The 22800-nt window shown below is 38.5% G+C and overlaps 1 protein-coding gene across 1 annotated transcript in view; it reads left to right on the forward strand.

Moving 5' to 3' along the window:
• Positions 1-22800, forward strand: part of LOC129643456 (transmembrane protein 45A-like) — a 92613-nt gene that overhangs the window by 66348 nt on the left and 3465 nt on the right. Inside the window, exon 5 of the mRNA XM_055567937.1 lies at positions 9400-9545. Coding sequence (XP_055423912.1) covers positions 9400-9545 — 146 coding nt within the window. The remainder of the gene's footprint in view (positions 1-9399; positions 9546-22800) is intronic.

Raw genomic sequence — 22800 nt, forward strand, 5'->3', positions numbered from 1 at the left:
ACGAATTTAGTCCCTGTTGCCAAAAAGATTGGGGACTACTATTTTATAGAGACTGATAAGTCATAATCCAATATACATATATAGATATAATGAAAGTCTGGGATGAGAGGTGAATGTGGTTTAATGACAGAAGATTTCTTAAAGGAGATTTTTAGTCACTAAAGTTCAAGGATATGGGATGATGAGGTTCTTCCAGGGATTTGCATTTCAGTGAAGAGTGATAACAATGCCCTGGTGGGCAAGGGGCAGAGAAACATCATGGTCGAAATGGTAGCTAGGAAGGATGTGATATTTAAGCTTGTGGGAGAGTAGAAAGAGCTAGATTCAAGGCGAGTAAAGAGCTAGATTCAAGGGTTATTTTGAAGGAAAAATCATATAGAAAAAGTAAAAAATAGCTTATCATGTGATAAAATGTATAATCAGTAAGTTTAACCAGCTGGTATACAGAAGTTGCATTGTGAGATTATTTATCATCTGTTGGGAAGCTAAATAGAATGGCATGTAAAACCTAATTATGCATTCTGTATCTCTTGATGGGAATACTTTATTATATATTGTGCATGTATTGCTGATCAAAACTAAAAATAAATTTAAAAAAATTCAACAGTGGTAACTTTTGACCAAGATGACAAATGGGTTTATGCTTCAGCAAATCTCCTCTGATTCAAACATATAACAATGATACATAAACTATCAAAAATACCTATGAAATTAAAAAGATATTAAAAAAAGAGAAAAATAAATGAAAGTAAGAGGGTAAAAAATATGTAGTTGCAATTAAACAACCCAAACTAGGGCAAGCCACCGGCGGGCCAGACAGAATAGAAATGCATAGTTGGAGAAGATATGGACTGCAGGCCTATGGACTCCAGGTCTGGGGTAGATATGATGGCTGGTTCTTTGGCTCCAGGGAAACTAAAAGGAAATTAAAAATTCCTCCCAATGTGGGGTAAAGTCAGGCTCTTGGAACTCTTTTTAATTGTATGTTTATGTATTCTCTGTTTCTAATTGCTTCTCATTCAGTTGATCTTTCACTTTCTGATAGAGGTCTGTTAAAATTTTATATTAGTTATGGATTTGTCAATTTCTCCTTATTTTCAGTTTTTTCTTTAATGTCATAAGGTTGTCTTCTCCTTCTCTCTAGTTTTTTTGAGTTGAATATTCACTTATATTTAATTTTTTTACTTTCACATATAATACATCTAAGACTGCATGTGTCCACAGTTGCTTCAGTCATGTCTGATTCTTTGCGACCCTATGGACTATAACCTGCCAGGCTCTTCAGTCCATGGGATTCTCCAGGCAAGAGTACTGGGTTGTCATGCCCTTCTCCAAGGGATCTTTCCAACCCAGGGATTGAGCCCAGGTCTTGCACAACAGGTGGATTCTTTATTGCTGAGCTGCCTGGGAAGCCCCATACCTTTCTATAGAATTCCTTTTCTATATACTACTTTAGCTACCTCCTGTGAGATTTCATGTATGGTAGCTTTCACTCTTGGGAAATTTTGAATGTTGCATTTTCTGTGTGCTTTCCTATTTAATTTATGAGTTATTTAGGAGCGTACTTTTCAGTTTCCCCAAAATATTCTTTCTTTTTTATTATTTATTTGCAATTCTATTGCTTTGTATGTGTTCCCTTTAAAATGTGTTGAGACTGCCTTTGGAATGTAGCCCAATGTCACTGGTAGTAAATGTTCCATGTATTTGAAAAAATAGTATATTCCATCTTTGTTGGGTTGAAGATTCTCCATATATTTACTAAATCAAGTTTTTAAAGAGCTAAATATGCAAATAAAGAAGTTAGAAAGTAAGGAGAAAGGGAGAAACCCAGAGTTGAAAAAAGGAATAATAAAGATAAGCTCAGAATGAATGAAACTATTTAGAGTTTCTTTAATCATTAATGTTTGATTAAATATCTGAGGGAGGAAGCTGTGAGCTTTCATAACTGACCATGCTGCTGCTGCTGCTGCTGCTAAGTCGCTTCAGTCGTGTCCGACTCGGTGTGACCCCATAGACAGCAGCCCACCAGGCTCCCCCATCCCTGGGATTCTCCAGGCCATAGGTTGGCTTAATATCGTTCCTTCTGGCAGAGGAATAATATTTTCATATTTCCCCAAGAGCTTTTCTAAGGAAGAGATTTGAGGTTAGAATCTTTGGTCATAAATCCAAGATCATTTAAAAACTTTCCATCTGTCATTATGCCTAGATTAGTTTGGGACTTAAAGGAAAATGAACATTTGATACCAGTGCAAACACACACACTGGCGGGAAAGGCAGGTTTAACAACAGTATGTCTCCTCCCCTGCCCTCTCCCTGTTAGTTTCCTCTGAAACAAAAATGTTTCAGGGGCTTAGGTGAATTTATTTTGCTTCCATGTTTTGTTGCTATGAATGTTTATGCCCCCAAACTCTATCTCAGGCTAATACTATTACATTATGATTTGCTTTTCAGCATATTTTTTCTCTTGCTACTTCTCCATATGTGATTAATAAACAATATATAGACAAATTAGAGAAAAGTCCACCTGGGTTCTTGGAACCATAAATCTGGAGAGGTGAACAGAATGAGGAAAATACCCACAGTGGCCATTATTTAAAATAGCTCATATATAAATGATTAAGTAATAGACAAACCTGAAGGGAATTCCCTTCCCCACCTATCAAAATGGTTTCCTGAACCACATTACAGCCAAATATATTGTTCTCAAAAGCCTAATCAAAGGCAATTTAGAAAAGGTTAAAAAAAATCTCTCAGGCACATCTATTTATTCCATGAATCATGTTTTCTGAGTCTGTTTGTGAATGAGTATTTGTAAAGCTCACTTTTGCACTTTGTCATTCCCAGTGTGAGAACCACAGTGCAGAGAAAATCAAGGAAAGAGGATGACACACCTGGGAGGGATTTTATTTTGGAAACTCCAAAAAACAGTCGTGACTGTGGCAGGAAGGGAGAAGTCTGTGAGTCCAGGTCAGGCGGACCCAGATCTGAATTCTGGATCTACCATATTAATCACATGACCATAGACTAACTGTTCTGTGTGCTTAAGATTCCTCAACTAAAAAATAGTAATGGTATCTTATGAGACTGTTACTTGAATGAAATGTTCCAACCTGAAAATGCCTCTGCCTTGAGGAGATACTATTAATTCCATAGGAAGAGGGTTGAGAAATCTTCTAGGAGAAGGTGAACTTTAGTTGGGGTTTGAAAGATAAGTGAGAGTCACCAGTGTGTCCAGGTTTGAGCTTTAAGACAGGTGATACTCTTCTGCTCATTTCAGCCTTAGCCCCTGTATTAGTGTACAAGGGCTGCAATAACAAATTCCGACAAGCAGGAAGACTTCACTGTTCTGGGAGATAGAACTAAAAATCAAGTTGTCAGCAGGTTGGTTCTTTCTTGGGGGCCCCAAGGAACAATTTGTCAGTTGCCAGCAATCCTTGGCTTTCCTTGGCCTGTTGGTAGCATAATTCCAATCTCTGCCTCCAGAGTCACACCTGTGTATTTCTGTGTACCTGTGTCTTTACATGGACCTCTTATAAGGGCACTCATCACTGGAAAGTGAAAGTCACTCAGTTGTGTCCAACTCTTTGTGACCCCATGGACTATACAGTTCATGAAATTCTCTAGGCCAGAATCCTGGAGTGGGCAGCCTTCTTCCCAACCCAGGGATCGAACCTAGGTCTCCCACGTTGTAGGTGAATTCTTTACCAGCTGAGCCACAAGGGAAGCCCAAGAATACTGGAGTGGGTAGCCTAGCCTTCTCCATCAGATCTTCCCGACCCAGGAATCAAACCAGGGTCTCCTGCATTGCAGGCAGATTCTTTACCAACTGAGCTATCACAGAAGCCCCACTCATCACTGGATTTATGGCCTATTCTGATCCAATATGACCTCATCTGCATGTCATTTACAAAGACCTTATTTCCAAATGAGGTTACATTCACAGGTATCAGGGGTTAGGACTTCAACATGCCCTTTTAGAAGGAATTATTTAACCCACAACAACCGTTACATCTTCTCTCTGGGAGCTGGAGTTGATCACTCCCCAGGCAGGGGTAGGTGAGTGATGTGAATGGCATTGAAGGAACACAAATGAGACTGATGGGTGGGAACTGGAGAGCTAGTCCTTAAACTAGCTAGGTCATTAAACTCAACCTCCCAAAAGGCCTTTGGTTGACACAGATTTCTCTGTCAACCTCCATGTATTGATGTGAGAGGAAAACATGAGAAGCAGTTCTGACACCATGGTTGAAATGGCTGGGCCCCTTAAACTGAGAATTGACTACATGGTTTGAGTTTCCTTATTGTCATTTCCAAACAGTGAGCACAGAGGAGCTAGAAAGTCTCTCTTTCTTCCAGGGCCTTCAGGGACCTGGGCTCTGATCACTTTGGTTTCCACTGTGAGCTTTCCTTGAAGTATTATAAAGGGGTATTACAAAACACAGATATGTCCAAACAGCAGGCAAAGCAACTGGGTGGCATTCTCCTCCTGGAGTTTATGGGTACTGTAGGCTCAGATCTCTAATTTGATGACTGATCTATCTTTTGTTAATTACTCATCCCTTTAGAATGGAGCCCTGGCCTCATGCAGAGTCCCCAGCTCTTGCAATGATGCAAGTGCCTTTGTGACTGTTTGGAGACCCAGAGGCAGGTTCGCACCTTACTTAGATTTCTTATCTATAAAATAGACACAACAAAAGGAGTCTGTCAGCTTTGATATTTTAGAAAAATTTATGAATGTGACATTGGTTAATAAATAAAGTGCATAGCACCAGTGTAAAAATGAAGGCCTCTGGACTGCTCCACTTGGTCAGGCAGCTACCAACCTGAACGATGAATCAATGGAGAATACATGTTGCTGTTCCTGCTTTGAAATACAGGTCTGGTGTGGCCAGATATTTCTATTTTTAGAAGTAAGCTGAGACTATGGACTTCTGCATGAAGTTCCCTAATTTTTCAAGCATTGTAAATTAATTCAACTTATTTTTAAAAATGTGTAGGGCAGGCAAAGCACATCTGTGATATAGGTGTGGCTCAGGATCTGCCAGTCTATAATCTGTGTTTTAAGGGAGAAAGAGTACCATGTCTTCATGGGACCAACTACTGTCTCAGTACAGATTGTTCAAACTATATCAAACCGCTGAGCTGACTCACTCAGAACCTGGTGTCCAAGCCACTGTCCTTCATATTGCCCCATGGAGAAAGGCTAAATGATGAAAAGAGCGTGTTGGGTAGAAGAAGAAGCACACAGAATTCTGGAGGCAGGCCCTCCTGGCTTGGAACCCTGTTAGTCATTCAGCTGTTTTGTAATATTGGGGACATGACCAAAGTCTCTGAGTTGCAGTTCTACCCTCTGTCATATGGGGATGATGACACCATCTTCTTGGGGGTGGTTGCGAGGATGAGAATTAGGGTGAAGTTTATGTGCCTGAGTGAGGTTATAGTGCCTGACACATGGCAGTACATCTTCCAGGGAGTACCAGTGGCAGTTCTCCTTCCAACTAAAGGGAATCCTTTATTTTTTAAATATTTATCTATTTGGCTGTGCCGAGTCTTAGTTGCAGCACACAGGATCTTCAATCTTTGTTGGGCATTCAGGATCTTGAGTTTCAGCATGCAAACTCTTAGTTGTGACACATGAGATCTAGTTCTGTGACCAGGGATAGAACCCAGACTCCCTGCATTGGGAGCACAGAGTCTTAGCTGCTGGATCACCAGGGAATTCCCTAAAGGGTAACCTTTCAAATGGGAAATAGGAACATGTGATTAAGGCATAACTCTTACTTTTCCCTGATTTATTCATATTACTGGAAATTTCCAACAGAAATGGTTTCATTCAATATTATAAACTAAAATGCTTTTTTTCCCCCCAGTAAGATTACATTTATTAGATTTATGATCAGAAGCAAATTACTAAAGCACCCAATTTTCCAATCTTGTTAATGAGGATAACATTACATTAACTTGGGATAATAATATATTATTGAAGGGCCATAGTAGAGAAACCTCCTAAGCACAGTAACTGACACATAGTTAGCTAATATATGGTAGACTTTTGTACAATTATCCATGTAATTATCTTGGTTTTGTATTTCATTTAGATCTCAAACCTGACATCTGTTCCTCTATCTATCTATGTATCATTTATTTATCTTACTTTTCTTATTGGAGTAAAATTCACATAACAGAATTAAATTCCTCCCTCCCTCTCTTCCTTCCTTGCTTTTTCAGTTTTATTAAAGAATAATTGACATACAGCACTGTATGAGTTTATGATGTACAGCACAATGATGTCATTTACATAATGAAATGATTACCAAAATAAGTTTAGTGACTATCCATTATCTCATGTAGAAACAAAATTAAAGACATTGAAAAAAATTGTTTCCTGTGATAAGAAATCTCAGGATTTACTCTCTTAACTTCCATAACATACAGCAGTGTTAATTATATTGATCACATTGTACATTATATCACTTATTTATCTTATAACTGGAAGTTTGTACCCATTGGCTGCCTTCATCCAATTCCCCTTCCCCCACCTCCCACCTCTGGTAACCACAAATCTGATCTCTTTTTCTATGAGTTTGTTTCTGAAGTGTAACTGACCTAGAGCACTATGTTAGTTCCTCATGCCCAACATAGTGATTTGATATTTATATACATTTCAACATGATCCCTCAGATCTAATATCCGTGTAGTATCTGGATCTAGTATCTGCCACTATACAAAGATATTACATAATTGTTGGCTATATTTCCAACAGTGTACATTTCATACTTGGAACTCATTTGTTCTGTGATTGGAAATTTGTACCTCTAATCTCCCTCAGCAATTCTCTCATCCCTGGAATCTTCTCCCCTCTAGCAACATTTTATGCTTTTTAAAGTGTATAATTCAGCAACATTTAGTACATTCACAGTGTTGTGCAACTCTCACCTCTGTTTAGTTCTAAAATATTTTCATCACCCTGAAAGGAAACCCCAGATCCATTAACCAGTCATTCCCTTTTCTTTTCCTTCCAGTCCCTGGTTACCACTAATTTGCTTTGTTTCTCTATGGTTTACCTATCCCGGTTATTTCATACAAACAGAACTATACAATATATTACCTTTTGTGGCTATCTTCTTTCTCTAACATAATGTTTTCAAGGTTCATCCATGTTGTATTATAAATTAATGTCATTTTTATGGCTGAATAATATTCTGTGGTATGGAAATACCACATTTTGCTTGTTCATTATCAGTTGATGGACAATTGGAATGTTTTCAGCTGTGGCCCTTGTGAATGATGCTGCTTTAAACATTTGTGTAGATGTTTGGATACCTGTTTTCAGTTATTTTGGGTAAATACAGTATCTAGAATGATATTCTACATTTAACTTTTTGAGAAACTGTCTAATTGTTTTCCACATGGCTGTATCATTTTTATGGGCTTCCCAGGTGGTACGGTGGAAAAGAATCTGCCTGTCAATGCAGGAGATGCAAGAGACATGGATTTGGTCCCTGGGTTGGAAAGGTCCTTTAGAGTAGGAAATGACAACCTGTTCCAGTATTCTTGCCTGGAAAATCCCATGGAGAGAGGAGCCTGGAGGGCTACAGTCCACGGGGTCACAAAGAGTCAGACAAGACTGGGCACGCATATATGTATCATTTTACATTCTCAATAGCAAGGTGTAAGGATTCCAATTTCTCCATATCCTTACCGACACTTGTTACTTACTATTATTAATACCATTCTAGAGGGTGTGAAGTGGTATTTCATAGTGGTTTTGATTTGCATTTCTCTAATAACTAATGATGTTTATACTTTTTTTCTTGAGCTTATTGAGGATTTAAACACCTTCTTTGGGGAAACGAGTCTTCAAGTCCTTTGCCCATTAAAATTTTGTTTGGCCTTTTTTTTTTTTTTGGCTTTTTGTTGAGATTTAGGAGTTCTTAATATATTCTAGATATCAATTCCTTATCAGATATATGATTTGCAAAATTTCCTCCTATGCTAAGGGTTGTCTTTTCATTTTCTTGATACTGTCCTTTGATGTGCATAAGTTTTAAATTTTGATGTGTTTTGGTGTCATGTCTAAGAAATCAGTACCAAATCCCAGGACATGGAGCTTTTTCCTTGTGTTTTCTTCTAAGAGTTATGATTTCAGTTATTATATTTAGGTTTTTGATTCATTTTGAGTTTATTTTTATATATGGTGTAATGGTGGTTTATTCACTAAGTTGTGTCTGACTCTTGCGACCCCTGGCTACACTCCATTTATTTAGATCTTCTTTGATCTCTTTCAACAATGTTTTGTAGTTTGCAAGGTACAAATCTTAAGCCTCCCTGCTTAAATTTATTCCCAAATATTTTATTCTTTTCAATGCTATTATTAGTGGAATTGTTTTCCTAACAATTTTTCTGGATTGTTCATTGCATCTTTTGTGTGTTGATTTTGTATCCTGCCAGTGTGCTAAATTTATTTATTAGCTCTAATAGTTTTTTTTGTAGATTCTTTATAATTATATGTATATAAGATCATGTCATTTGTGAATATAGATAGTTTTACTTCTTCCTTTATAATGTGGATGCGCTTTATCAATTTTTCTTGACTAATTGCACTGGCTAGAATTTCTAGTACAGTGTTAAGTAGAATTGGTAAAATAAGAAACCCTTGTCTTGTTCCTGATCTTAGGAGACAAGCTTTCAGTATGAATATAATGTTATCTATGAGCTTTGTTTATTTTATTTTTTATTATTTTTTTAAATTTAAATTTATTTATTTTAATTAGAGGCTAATTACTTTACAATATTGTATTGGTTTTGCTATACATCAACATGAATCCGCAACGGGTGTACAAGTGTTCCCAATCCTGAACCCCCCTCCCACCTCCCTCCCCATACCATCCCTCTGGGTCATATCTTTGACAAAGGAGGCAAGAATATACAATGGAGAAAAGACAATCTCTTTGACAAGTGGTACTGGGAAAACTGGTCAACCACTTGTAAAAGAATGAAACTAGAACACTTTCTAACACCATACACAAAAATAAACTCAAAATGGATTAAAGGCTTTGTTTATTTTAAAACCTGTTTTTCAAAACTCTGACTTTGAAATAATTTAGTGAAGCTGAGCAACTTGGAATCCTAACATATTATCTGAAAGTCCACCAATATCCAGAGATGATTACTATTCATATCTCGAAAATTGATCTATAAATATCCTTAACATTTTCCCAAAAGTATTAACTAGTAGATATTTTCCATTTTAGTAAAACAGGTAGAGTTTCTTATCTGTAGCATCTCAGATAATGGGAGTTATGTTACCATTAATCTTGAAACGAAACATTTTTAACTGCACCATCTTTGGGAATATGGCTGGTACTTCTTAATGTGTGCTCTTGTTTTAAATTACAGATTGGGTTTATCCTTTATCCTCCCAGTGGAGGTCCTGCATGGGATTTAATGGATCATGACAACGTTATGTTTCTCTCCATATGCTTTTGTTGGCATTATGCAACAGCCATTATCATCGTTGGAGCAATTTATGTCTTTGTCACCTGGTAAGTTAGTGCTTTTTGTTCGTGGAAGTTCTATTTTTTGGTATATGATCATCAAGATTCAACAGTACTGAAATTTAAGTTCAAAGAGGTATTTCACTCCTTAGCATTCCACAAAACAGAGTAATATAGCAGAAAATTGTCTATAAACACAGACATTTCCAATAAAAAGAATAAATGCTTGTTTAAAGTTGGAATAGCTCAAAAGTGCCTCTGCTGTGCTCCTAATCTATGCATCACCCTTCAACACACCCTTCTGTGCCTCCATGTCTTTGCATATGCTGTTTTCTTTTCCACATGGTCCTCCCCATACTTGCAGTGAGCCCCCTCCATTTCCCCATGCATACCTCAGTTATGGAATTTCCCAAGCTTGTGGTCATTCTTGACAAACATGTATGTCTCCCATTAAGTTTGAGTATCTGATTAATTTGACATTTATTGCAATCCTTCTAACAGTAAGATTCAGTTAAATGATCCATGTTTTTACAAGGACTTTGATGCACTGTTTCATGATGGATGAGGAGCAATATACAGATTGCTAAGAACCCATATTCTAGCTTTGCTGCTTGTCAGCTATATAACTTAGGGTAGATTATTTAATCACCTTAAATATCAGTTTTGTTGTTTAAAAAATGGAGACCTAAATGAAAATCATGTATTTAAACTGCCTACAACATAATAAGAACTCAATGAAGATTCTTCTTTTTCTTGTCTTTGTTCTTTTTTTTTTCTGGTTCCTGTAATAGATTTCTTTTTAAATTGAAGTTCAGTTGACATGGGGCTTCCCTGGTAGCTCAGCTGGGAAAGAATCCTCCTTCAATGCAGGAGACCCTGGTGCAATTCCTAGGTCAGGAAGATCCCTGGAGAAGGCATAGACTACCACCTCCAGTATTTCTTGGGGATTCCCTGGTGGCTTAGGTGGTAAAGAATCCGCCTGCAATGTGGGAGACCTGGGTTCGACCCCTGGATTGGGAGGATCCCCTGGAGGAGGGCATGGCAACCCACTCCAGTATTCTTCACTGGAGAATCCCCATAGACAGAGAAGCCTGATGGGCTACAGTCCATGGGGTTCCAAAGAGTTGAACACGACTGAGCAACTAAATACAACACAACTGACCCACAACGTTATACAAGTTTCAGGTGTTCAACCTAATGATTCAACTTTTATATACATTGCAAAATGACCACCACAATAAGCCTAGTTATACCCATTCACTTTCATGCATTGGAGAAGGAAATGGCAACCCACTCCAGTGTTCTTGCCTGGAGAATCCCAGGGATGGGGGAGCCTGATGGGCTGCCGTCTATGGGGTCACACAGAGTTGGACACGACTGAAGCGACTTAGCAGCAGCAGCAGCAGCAGCATACCATTTGTCACCATACACATTTACAAACACTTTTTTTCTTGTGATGAGAACTTTTAAGATTTACTTTCTTAGCAACTTTCAAATCTACAATACAATATTATTGATTATAGTCACCATGCTATATATAACATTCCCATGATTTATTTCTTTTATTTTCATGTTTTAACTTTTCATTTCATATCGGAGTACAGTTGGTTAACAAGGCTGTTTTAGTCTCAGGTGTACAACAAGGTGATTCCGTTCTACATATACATGTATCTATTCTTTTTCAAATTCTTTTCCCCATTAGGTTGTTATAGGAAATTGAGCAGAGTTCCCTGTGCTATATAGTAGGACTTTGTTGGTTATCCATTTTAAACATAATAGTGTGTACATGTCAACCCCAAACTCTCTAAATATCCCCCATTCCTCCCCCCATAACCATAAGTTCCTTCTCTAAGTCTGTGAGTCTATGTCTGTTTTGTAAATTAGTTCATTCATGTCCTTTCTTTTTAGATTCCATGTATAAGCAATATTATATGATATTGCTTTCTCTGACTTACTTCACTCAGTATGACAATCTCTAGGTTCATTCATGATGCTGCACAAGGCATTATTTCATTCTTTTGCATGGTTGAGTAATATTCCTTTATATATATGTACCACAATTTTTTTAATCCATTCTTCTGTCTATGGACATTTAGGTTGCTTCCTAAATGTCTTGGTGGTTGTAAATAGTGCTGCAATGAGCATTGAGGTACATGTATCCTTTCGGACTGTGTTTTTCTCTGGGTATATGCCCAGGAGTGGGATTGTAGAATCATATGATAGCTCTATTTTTAGCTTCTTAAGGAACCTGCATACTGTTCTCCATAGTGGCTGCACCAATTCACATTCCCACTGACAGTCTGGGAGGGTTCCCTTCTCTCAACACCCTCTCCAGCATTTATTGTTTGTGGATTTTTTTGATGATGGCCATTCTGACTGGTGTGAGGTGACATGATCATTTCAAGAAGCAGAAAAATCTTTTGACAGAATTCAACACCTATTTATGATTTAAAAAACTCTTCAGAAAGTGTACATAGAGAGTACATTCCTCAACATAATTTGGGTACATCAGTTCAGTTCAGTTCAGTCGCTCAGTTGTGTCCGACTCTTTGCGACCCCATGAATCACAGCACGCCAGGCCTCCCTGTCCATCACCAACTCCTGGAGTTCACTCAAACTCACGTCCGTCGAGTCAGTGATGCCATCCAGCCATGTCATCCTCTGTCGTCCCCTTCTCCTCCTGCCCCCAATCCCTCCCAGCATCAGAGTCTTTTCCAATGAGTCAACTCTTCGCATGAGGTGGCCAAAGTACTGGAGTTTCAGCTTTAGCGTCAGTCCTTCCAATGAACACCCAGGACTGATCTCCCTTAGGATGGACTGGTTGGATCTCCTTGCAGTCCAAGGGACTCTCAAGAGTCTTCTCCAACACCACAGTTCAAAAGCATCAGTTCTTCAGTGCTCAGCTTTCTTCACAGTCCAACTCTCACATCCATACATGACCACTGGAAAAACCATAGCCTTGACTAGACGGACGTTTGTTGGCAAAGTAATGTCTCTGCTTTTGAATATGCTATCTAGGTTGGTCATAACTTTCCTTCCAAGGAGTAAGCGTCTTTTAATTTCATGGCTGCAGTCACCATATGCAGTGATTTTGGAGCCCACAGAAATAAAGTCTGACACTGTTTCCACTGTTTCCTCATCTATTTGCCATGAAGTGATGGGATAGATGCCATGATCTTCGTTTGCTGAATGTTGAGCTTTAGGCCAACTTTTTCACTCTCCTCTTTCACTTTCATCAAGAGGCTCTTTAGTTCCTCTTCACTTTCTGCCCTAAGGGTGGTGTCATCTGCATATCTGAGGTTATTGATATTTCTCCAGGCAATCTTGATTCCAGCTTGTGCTTCATCCAGCCCAGCGTTTCTCATGATGTACTCTGCATACAAGTTAAATAAGCAGGGTGACAATATACAGCCTTGACATACTATTTGGAACCAGTCTGTTGTTCCATGTCCAGTTCTAACTGTTGCTTCTTGACCTGCACATGGGTTTCTCAAGTGGCAGGTCAGGTGGTCTGCTATTCCCATCTCTTTCCGAATTTTCCACAGTTTATTGTGATCTACACAGTCAAAGGCTTTGGCATAGTCAATAAAGCAGAAATAGATGTTTTTCTGGAACTCTCTTGCTTTTTCGATGATCCAGTGGATGTTGGCAATTTGATCTCTGGTTCCTCTGCCTTTTCTAAAACCAGCTTGAACATCTGAAAGTTCACGGTTCACGTATTGCTGAAGCCTGGCTTGGAGAATTTTGAGCATTACTTTACTAGCATGTGAGATGAATACAATTGTGTGGTAGTCTGAGCATTCTTTAGCATTGCCTTTCTTTGGGATTTGGGTACATACCTCAACATAATTTGAGTACATACCTCAAAGGTCATATATGACAAACCTACAGCTAACATTATACTCAACAGTGAAAGGGTAAAGGCATTTCCTTTAAGATCAGGAACAAGAGAAGGATGTCCACTTTTGCCACTTCTATTCAACATAGTTTTGGAAGTCCTAGCTATGGCAATCAGAGAAGAAAAACAAACAGAATCCGAATTGGAAAAAGATGATGTGAAACTGTCATTGTTTGCAGATGACATGATGCTATACACAAAAAATCCTAAAGATGCTATACATAGAAAATCCTAAAGAAAACTACTGGAGCTCATCAATGAATTTGGTCAAGTTGCAGGTCACAAAATTAGTACACATAAATCTGTTGCATTTCTATATACTAACAATGAAAGATCAGAAAGAGAAATTCAAGAAAACAACCCCATTTACCATCTCATTAAGAAGAATAAGTAGGAATAAACCTACTGAAGGAGACACAAGACCTATACTTTGAAAACTATAAGCCTTATTTATTTCATAACTGGGAAGTTTGTGCCTCCTGATACCCTGCATCTATTTATGCCCACCTCTCCACATTCTGGCAACCACCAGTCTGTTCCCTGTATCTATGTGTTTTGTTTATTCATTTGTTTTTCAGATCTCACAGATAACTAAAATCATATGGTATTTTTCTTCCTCTATGCCTTATTTCACTTAGCATAATACCCTTAAGGTCCAGTCCATTCTTTTTTATGGCTGAGCAATATTCTATTACATAAAGTATAAAATAGTATAAACTTATATAAATATCTCAGTCGAGCTAATTTTTGTGTATGATGTAAGACAGTGGTCCAGTTTTACTCTTTTGCATGTGGCTATCCAGTTTTCCCAGCACTATTTTTGTAGAGACTGGCCTTTCTCTACTTTGTATTTGTGCCTTCTTTATTGTAAATTGACTGCCCATATTATGTGTGGGTCTATTTTTAGGCTATCTGTTCTGTGACATGGATCTTTTTATGCCAATATCGTACTGTTTTGATTTTACAACTTCATAGTATAGGCTGAAATCAGAAAGCATGATTCCTCCAGCCTTGTTCTCCTTTGCAAGAGTGCTTAGGCTATTCAGGATCTTTTGTGATTCCATACATATTTTAGGACTGTTTGTTCTATGTCTATGAAAAATACCTTTGGTAATTTGGTAGGGATTGCATTGAATCTATAGATTGTTTGGGGTAATATGGACATTTTAATGATATTCTTCCAATCCATAAGCATGGAATATCTTTCCACTTATTTGTGTCTTCTTCAATTACTTTCATCAGTGTCTTATAGTTTTCAGTACGTAGATCTTTCATCTCCTTAAATTTGTTTGCGTGTATTTTATATTTTATTCTTTTTGATGCCATTTTAAATGGGATATTTTCCTTAACTTTTCTTTCTGATAGTTCATTGTTGGTATATAAAAATATGAGTTTGCACATTAATTTTTTACCCTGCAACTTTACTGAATTTATTGGTTCTGTTTTTTTTGGTGGAGTATTTAGGGTTTTACATTATATATATATATATATATATATATATATATATATATATACACACACACACACATATATATACATACATTATATGTATACATATATATATACATACATTATATATACTATATATATATAGTGGTTTAGTCTCTAAGTTGTGTCCAACTCTTGCAACCCCATGGACTGTAGCCTGTACGGCTCCTCTGTCCATGGGGATTCTCTAGGCAAGAATACTGGAGTGGGTTGCCATTTCCTTCTCCAGGGGATCCTCCTGCCCAGGAATTGAACTCAGGTCTCCTATATTGCAGGCAGATTCTTTACCAACTGAGCTATAAGGGAAGTCATATACATATATATATATATATATATATATATATATATATATAGTATCATGTCATCTGCAAATAGTAACAGTTTTACTTCTTTGCTTTCAATTTATATGCTTTTCTTCCCCTTGCCTAAATGCTCTGAGTTGCAATGCTATTTTGACTAAAAGTGGCAAGAGTAAGCATCATTATCTTGGTCCTGATTTAAAGGAAAAAACCTTCATGATTTCATCACAGAGTATGTTACCTGTGAGCATGTCATATATGGCCTTTATTAGGTTAAGTATTTTCTTTTTATACCCACTTGTTGAGAGGTTTTTTTAATCATAAATGCATCTATTCATATGATTTTAATTATTTTTTGTTAATGTGATGTATCATATTATTGATTTGTGGATGTTGAACCATCCTTGCATCCTTGGAATAAATCCCACTTGATCAGGATACATGATCCTTTTAATGCATTCTTAAATTCAGTCTGCTAATATTTTGTTGAAGATTTTAGCACCTATGTTCATCAGCGATATTAGCCTATAATTTTATTTTCCTGTGTGATATCTTTGTCTGATTTTGGCATCAGGGTAATATTGGCCTTGTGAAATGAGTTTGGGAGCATTCTCTTCTCTTACATTTTTTGAAAGTTTGAGAAGGATAGGTATTTAAATCTTTTTTTAATATTTGTACTGTTTACCAGTGAAACCACCTGGTCTTGGACTTTTCTTCACTGAGAGTTTTTTGTTTGAGATTAGCGTTTCAGTCTTTTTCATAGTAATTGATCTATTCAGATATTTTATTTCATGATGGTTCGGTCTTGGAAGATGTATGTTCCTAGGAATTTATTCATTCAGTTCAGTTCAGTCACTCAGTCGTGTCCGACTCTTTGAGACCCCATGAATCGCAACACGCCAGGCCTCCCTGTCCATCACCAACTCCCGGAGTTCACTCAGACTCACGTCCATCGAGTCAGTGATGCTATCCAGCCATGTCATCCTCTGTCGCCCCCTTCTCCTCCTGCCCCCAATCCCTCCCAGCATCAGGGTCTTTTCCAATGAGTCAACTCTTCGCATGAGGTGGCCAAAGTACTGGAGTTTCAGCTTTAGCATCATTTCTTCCAAAGAAATCCCAGGGCTGATCTCCTTCAGAATGGACTGGTTGGATCTCCTTGTAGTCCAAGGGACTCTCAAGAGTCTTCTCCAACACCACAGTTCAAAAGCATCAATTCTTTGGCGCTCAGCCTTCTTCACAGTCCAACTCTCACATCCATACATGACCACTGGAAAAACCATAGCCTTGACTAGACGGACCTTTGTTGGCAAAGTAATGTCTCTGCTTTTGAATATGCTATCTAGATTGGTCATAACTTTCCTTCCAAGGAGTAAGCGTCTTTTAATTTCATGGCTGCAGTCACCATTCATTACTTCCAGGTTATTCAATCTGTTGGTGTTTAACAGTTCATAATACTTTCTTAATCCTTCATACTTTTTTTTTGGTATCAGTTGCAATTTCTCCTCTTATATTTCTGATTTTATTTATTTACGTCTTCTCTTTTTTTCTTAGGGAGTAAGGCTAAAAGTTTGCCAATTTTATCTTTTCAAAGAACCAGCGGTTTGTTTCATTGATCTTTTCTATTGCTTTTTTAGTCTCTATTTCATTTACTTCTGCTCTGATCTTTATTATTTCCTTCCTCATAATAACTTTGGGCTTTCTTTGTTCATTTTTTCTAGTTCCCTTAGATGTAAAATTTAGGCTGTTTATTTGACTTCTTCTTATTTCTTGAGGTAGACCTGTGTTGCTATAAAGAAATTTCATCTTAGAACTGCTTTTGCTGTCTAGGTTTTGGTATGTTGTATTTCCATTTACACTTATCTCTGGGTATTTTTTAATTTCTCCTTTGATTTCTAACACTGGTGCTAGCAAGTTAGAAAAAGAGTGCAAAAATGGTGGCTGCTAGTGCTGGCACTAGCAAAGTAGAGGCAGAAGAAAGCGAAAATGGAACCTGCCAGTGCTTCCATTCCTGGAGAGAATCCTAACAGATTTCTTCCTTGCTAGTAGATGCTCTAAGGTTAGGAAATCAATTCCACTCATGTATGGTCTAGACACTTTTCAAACTGTGGCTTTTATGTTGTATGGCCAAGTGGGTGAGGCTGCATGCAAGCCCTTTCACAATGGAATCTCTATTCCTTACACCCCTTTGGCTCTTCTCGACATCAGCCCTGTTGGTCTTTCAAAGCCAGATGTTTTGGGGCTCATCTCACCAATGCAAGTCCCAAGCATTTGGGTGCCTGATATAGGGCACAAATTCTTGCTCCTCAGGAAGAAGCTCTGTATCTGTGAGATCTCTTTGATTGTGAGTCTTCACACTGGGGGTGGGGTCTTTGATGGGACCATGTCTCTTGCCTCTTTTACCCATCTCATTGTGAACCTTGTCCTGTGTTGTAGAGGAGCTTTTTCGCTAGTTTTCAGGTCTTTTTTTTTTTTTTTAATAGGGAATTGTTCTTTATGTAGTTGTAGATTTGCTGTGTCCATGGGAGGAGGTGAATTCAGGACCTTCCTAGGCTGCTATCTTGAACCACCTCCCCCACTCACTCTTGTTCTTTTTATTATTCCTCTTGTTCCTGTTCTCCTTCTTCTGTATCAAAAAGTGTATAAGGTATAGACCCTATGGGGAGAGAGAGACAGTTTAAATATAGTATGATAAATGGAAATAGTGTAAGAATAAAGCACTATTGGAACACAGAGGAGGCCTCCTCACAATTGAGAATTAAACTGAAGCTTAAAGGATTGTCGGAATGAAAGAAGCGAGTATGGTTCATTATTATTTCTATTAGCATGGTAGGTAATGCCAAACCACAGTTGGCCTGGCTGATTCCAACTATTAATCATGCAGGCTCCAATCCTTCAGACTTTAGCATTGATTGAATATTGTTCTATATCTATGGTCATCATATAGACATGAGCTGTGTGTGATTATTGAGCACTTGACATGTGCCTGTGCTGTACTTAGTCTCTCAGTCCTGTCCAACTCTTTGCAACCCCATGGATTGTAGTCCACCAGGCTCCTCTGTCCATGGGGAATCTCCAGGCAAGAACACTGGAATGGGTTGCCATGCCCTTCTCCAGGGGATCTTCCCAACCCAGGGATCGAACCCAGGTCTCTTGCATTGCAGGTGGACATGTGCCTACTGCCACATTAATTTTAATTAATTTAAATATTCATATATGCATAGTGATACCATATTGGATAGTACACATCTAGCATGTTCTCTAAATTCCTAAATTACAGTAGCTGATTCTAGACCAGAGGGGTCTCAGACTCTGCCTGAACTAGCTTTCTAGTCCTTTCTCGAGACATTTACCCAGGTTATCTCTCCTGCTCTGTGCTTCTTTGAGCTTCACTGCTAAAGAGCTTTGGTGTTGTGTCTCTGGGTGAGGAAATCTTTTCCTGGTCTAGCTTCCATTATGTCTCTCGTATATTTTGGGTCAGCCTACCTTGATCTGTAGTTACCCCCTACTTGAGGTCTAAGTTTCCTTGGTGGCTAACATGGTAAATAATCCACCTGCAGTGCAGGAGACATGGGGTTCGATCCCTGGGTTGGGAAGATCCCCTGGAGGAGGGCATGGGAACCCACTCCAGTATTCTTGCTGGGAGAATCCCCATGGACAGAGGAGACTGGCGGGCTACAGTCCATAGGGTCGCAGAGTCAGACACAACTGAGCAACTAAGTACAGCATAGTACAGAGGTCTAAGTGCCATGGGTGCTGGCAAATTCTACCTTCTCACTGAGTGATTTCTATTAGTCCTTTTCAGTTCCCTCAAAGCATGTGTATGTGCTGGTGGTTAAGACTCACTCTGTCATTGAGTGAAACTTGACTTCTTCCTCTGTTGTTTTAGGCTGACTTCTGGGCCTCATCTCCTTAGGGGCTGTGCAGCCTCCAAGAATAAAGCCGGCATTCAAGCAATCTCTCTACCCCATGTCAGCTCCCATCCAGAGCCAAAAGAAGACTATTGTCTCTTCCTGTTTCAAAAACCTTCAGACCACTAATGAATCTCTTATCCACCTATAGTTTTCTAGAAACCAGAAGCTCCATGTTTACTGTTTCAGTTGCCTCTCCTTACCCAGAACCTTTGACTTATTGACCACATAGTTACCTCTACCTGGCATATCCTAATTGAATGCTCATCTGTCCTGTGAAAACTTCTGTGATTGTTTTAGTCTTTGCTTATCTCCCTTCATGAGCTTTACAGTACTTTAGTCTCTAATACACATTTTAACAGTTGTGATCTATCTTGTGATATTTACTATTAGCTCAGGTTAGTCTTATCTGCTAACTAGATTGCTCACCTGCAGGAAAAGACCTTTTTTCATATCTCTCACAGCTCTTGTCATACTGTCAAAATTATATAGGTACTCAATAGACACTTATTTCTGTTTTAACAGATCTGTTTCAGAACTACTCAAATAGTGTTCAGTTGTTTGGAAATCACGTTTTATATGCTTTTAAGTTTCACTCTCATATTGCTCTTGAAATATAAGGCCAAGAACTTGTGTTCTAATGTATTTTTATATAACATTAAGCAGTAGCTTAAAGAATATCACGAAGAATAAATACTAACTTTCAGTGAGGTCATATGCAGTTCCTGTAGTCATGAAGAGTTTTGAAAATCTGTTCATCATGGTTTGACTGTGAACTGGATTGTAACTCAGTCACAGCTGATGGGTTTTGAGGACATTCTATCAGAATTTATTTGACAGAGCACTAAGATCACCATGGAAACAAAACTGGGTTATGAAACTCCTACCTCCCAAATCTCTGAAAAATGAAGGCGTGCTTTTCAGCTTTCCAGAACAATGATTTAAGGATTGCCTCATCTAGTCCCATGCCTGCTGTTCTCCTCATGACAGCTCATAGGACAGACCTATCGTTATGAAATCTTTATTGTATTTCATATATAACACCACTGTGGTACAGAACTATTTCAAAAGCCCCTCTGGATGGATGGAGAAATATTACCCATTTTCAGGTTGGTCTTCAAGGAGACGACTCTTGTGAGCCATATTGAAGAACAAAATAGAAATGACCAAATTCATATCAGATTGTACCTTTGCCTTTTGAAAGTTTGATTTCCAGATCGACTCTGGAAGTATACCCAGAGTCTCAGCTCTGCTCTTATATTAACTGAAGAGAACATGTGGTAGCAAAAGCCCAGACATACCCTGACCTTAATTTTCTGCACTTGCATGATTCTAGGAACTAAAAATTATTTGCATTTCCTTTTATTACTCTATCCCCCAATCTGATACCACCCTAATGGCAGAAAGTGAAGAGGAACTAAAGAACCTTTTGATGAAGGTTAAAGAGGAGACCCAAAAAGCTGGCTTAAAACTTAACATTCAAAAGCCTAAGGTCATGGCATCTGGTCCCATTATTTCATGGCAAATAGATGGGGAAAAAATGGAAAAAGTGGAAGATTTTACTTTCTTGGGTTCAAAAATCACTGTGGATGGTGACATGAGATTAAAAGATGAGATTAAAAGCCATGAGATTAAAAGATGCTTGCTCCTTGGAAGAAAAGCTATGACCAACCTAGACAGCATATTAAAAAGCAGAGACATTACTTTGCCAACAAAGGTCTGTAGGGTCAAAGCTATGGTTTTTGCAGTAGTCATGTATGGATGTGAGAGTTGGTCCATAAAGGAAGCTGAATGCTGAAGAATTGATGCTTTCGAACTGTGGTGCTGGAGAAGACTCTTGAGAGTCCCTTGGACAGCAAGGAGATCAAACCAGTCAATCCTAAAGGAAATCAGTCCTGAATATTAATTGGAAGGACTGATGTTGAAGCTGAACCTCCAATACATTGGCCACTTGATATGAAGAGCTAACTCATTGGAAAAGACCCTGATGCTGGGAAAGATTAAGTGCAGGAGGAGAAGGGGGTGACAGAATGAGATGGTTGGATGGCATCACCAACTCAATGGATATGAGTTTGAGCAAACTCCCCGATATAGTGAAGGACAGGGGATCCTGGCATGCTGTAGTCCATGGAGTTGCAAAGAGTTGGATATGACTTATGACTGAACAACAACAGCAACAGATACAGCTCAGAGAGCAGATGTGGGGAACAGGAGGAGTCCTTAGATTCTGTGTTAACAATTAGTTGGTAATAAGTAGACAGTTCTTTATTTTCTAGGAGTCATCAGGAATAAATCGAATGAATGGAGTAACTAATTCCTTTCGTTTAGTGCATATTCAGGTTTTGCAATATGGAGGTGACTGTGTGGGATTAAAAATGACACACTGTCCCAGTTGTCACCTTAGTTAGAAGTATTAGCCTTTCATGATAATAGTGCATTGAAGAGTTGAGGACATTGGGAGCAAGGTCAATGGTTAACTAATTATCAAGCCAAGTGATTTTGAGTAGTTTTTCTTGGCTCTTGATAAGTCAATAGATGTTACTGATACTGCTCCGTTGTGTGTTGGAGGAATTAATGGTGAGTTGCAAGTGACTGAAGAATTATCTCTGGTGGCCACCTGGTGCCAAGAGCCAACTCATTAGAGAAGACCTTGATGCTGGGAAAGATTGAGGGCAGGAGGAGAAGTGGGTGATAGAGGATGAGATGGCTGGATGACATCATCGACTTAATGGACTGAGTTTGAGAAAACTCTGGAGATAGTGAAGGACAGGGAAGCATGGCCTGCTGTAGTGCATGATGTCCCAAAGAGTCTGACATGACTGAGTGGCTGAACAACAGCAACAAGATGAGTAATATAACTCCTGGAAGATTGTTCCACAAGCCCATTAAATCATTAATATGTGGTGAGGCACTGTGTACTAGATATCGTTCTAGACACTGACAAGAGTTAGGGTAGTAAATAAGATGAAGTCTCTGTTCTTAGGAAGTTCATACTCCAGTGCGATCCAGAGCACAAGAAAAAACTAGGTATATTGTGAGGGGTGGGCCAGACCTTCAGTGGGAGAAGAAAGGCAGGAAACAAGTGTATAGATATAGATAGGCTAGTGACATTTTTTCAAAAAATGAGAATGATTTTATTCATCAGTTTGTTTCCATATTGTGTATTTCTGAAAGTTAGCTATGTTTTATTGACATAGTCACAGAGAGATGTCTTCACAAATAATCCTGCACAGGAAAAGCTTTACCTAGTTTTTATTATATCAGAGAACAAAAGAGCCTGCTGAGTTTCTGCCACCAAGAAGTTTCATATCTTCCAATGCCAAAATGATAATTTCCCAACCACACCTACAGATTCTCTTAATCTATGCAAATAGTTAGAATAGAGGTCACTTCTTTCAACTTCTGAATGCATTCAGGCCAATCACATGCAATAGAGCAGCTTGGGGCCAGCACAGAAGCAGCTCTCTGAAGACACAGTAAGGGCTGCAGTACAGCCCAGACTTGACATGGGGCTGGACGTGGGGAAGGAGATGCCTTTGTGTGCTTCCTTCTTAGAGAGGGCTTCTTTAACACACAGCTGAGCTCTTTTGTCTGGGCTTACTTCAGAGAGTCTCTTGCTTGTTTTAGAAATTATTAAAGTTATAAATTTTGAATATGATGCAAACAATCATTACATATTAGAGCTTTATTGTGTCTGTTTGTTCCTATGC

This window comes from Bubalus kerabau, chromosome 2 (genome assembly GCF_029407905.1).
Source record: "Bubalus kerabau isolate K-KA32 ecotype Philippines breed swamp buffalo chromosome 2, PCC_UOA_SB_1v2, whole genome shotgun sequence".
Taxonomy (NCBI): Eukaryota; Metazoa; Chordata; class Mammalia; order Artiodactyla; family Bovidae; genus Bubalus; species Bubalus kerabau.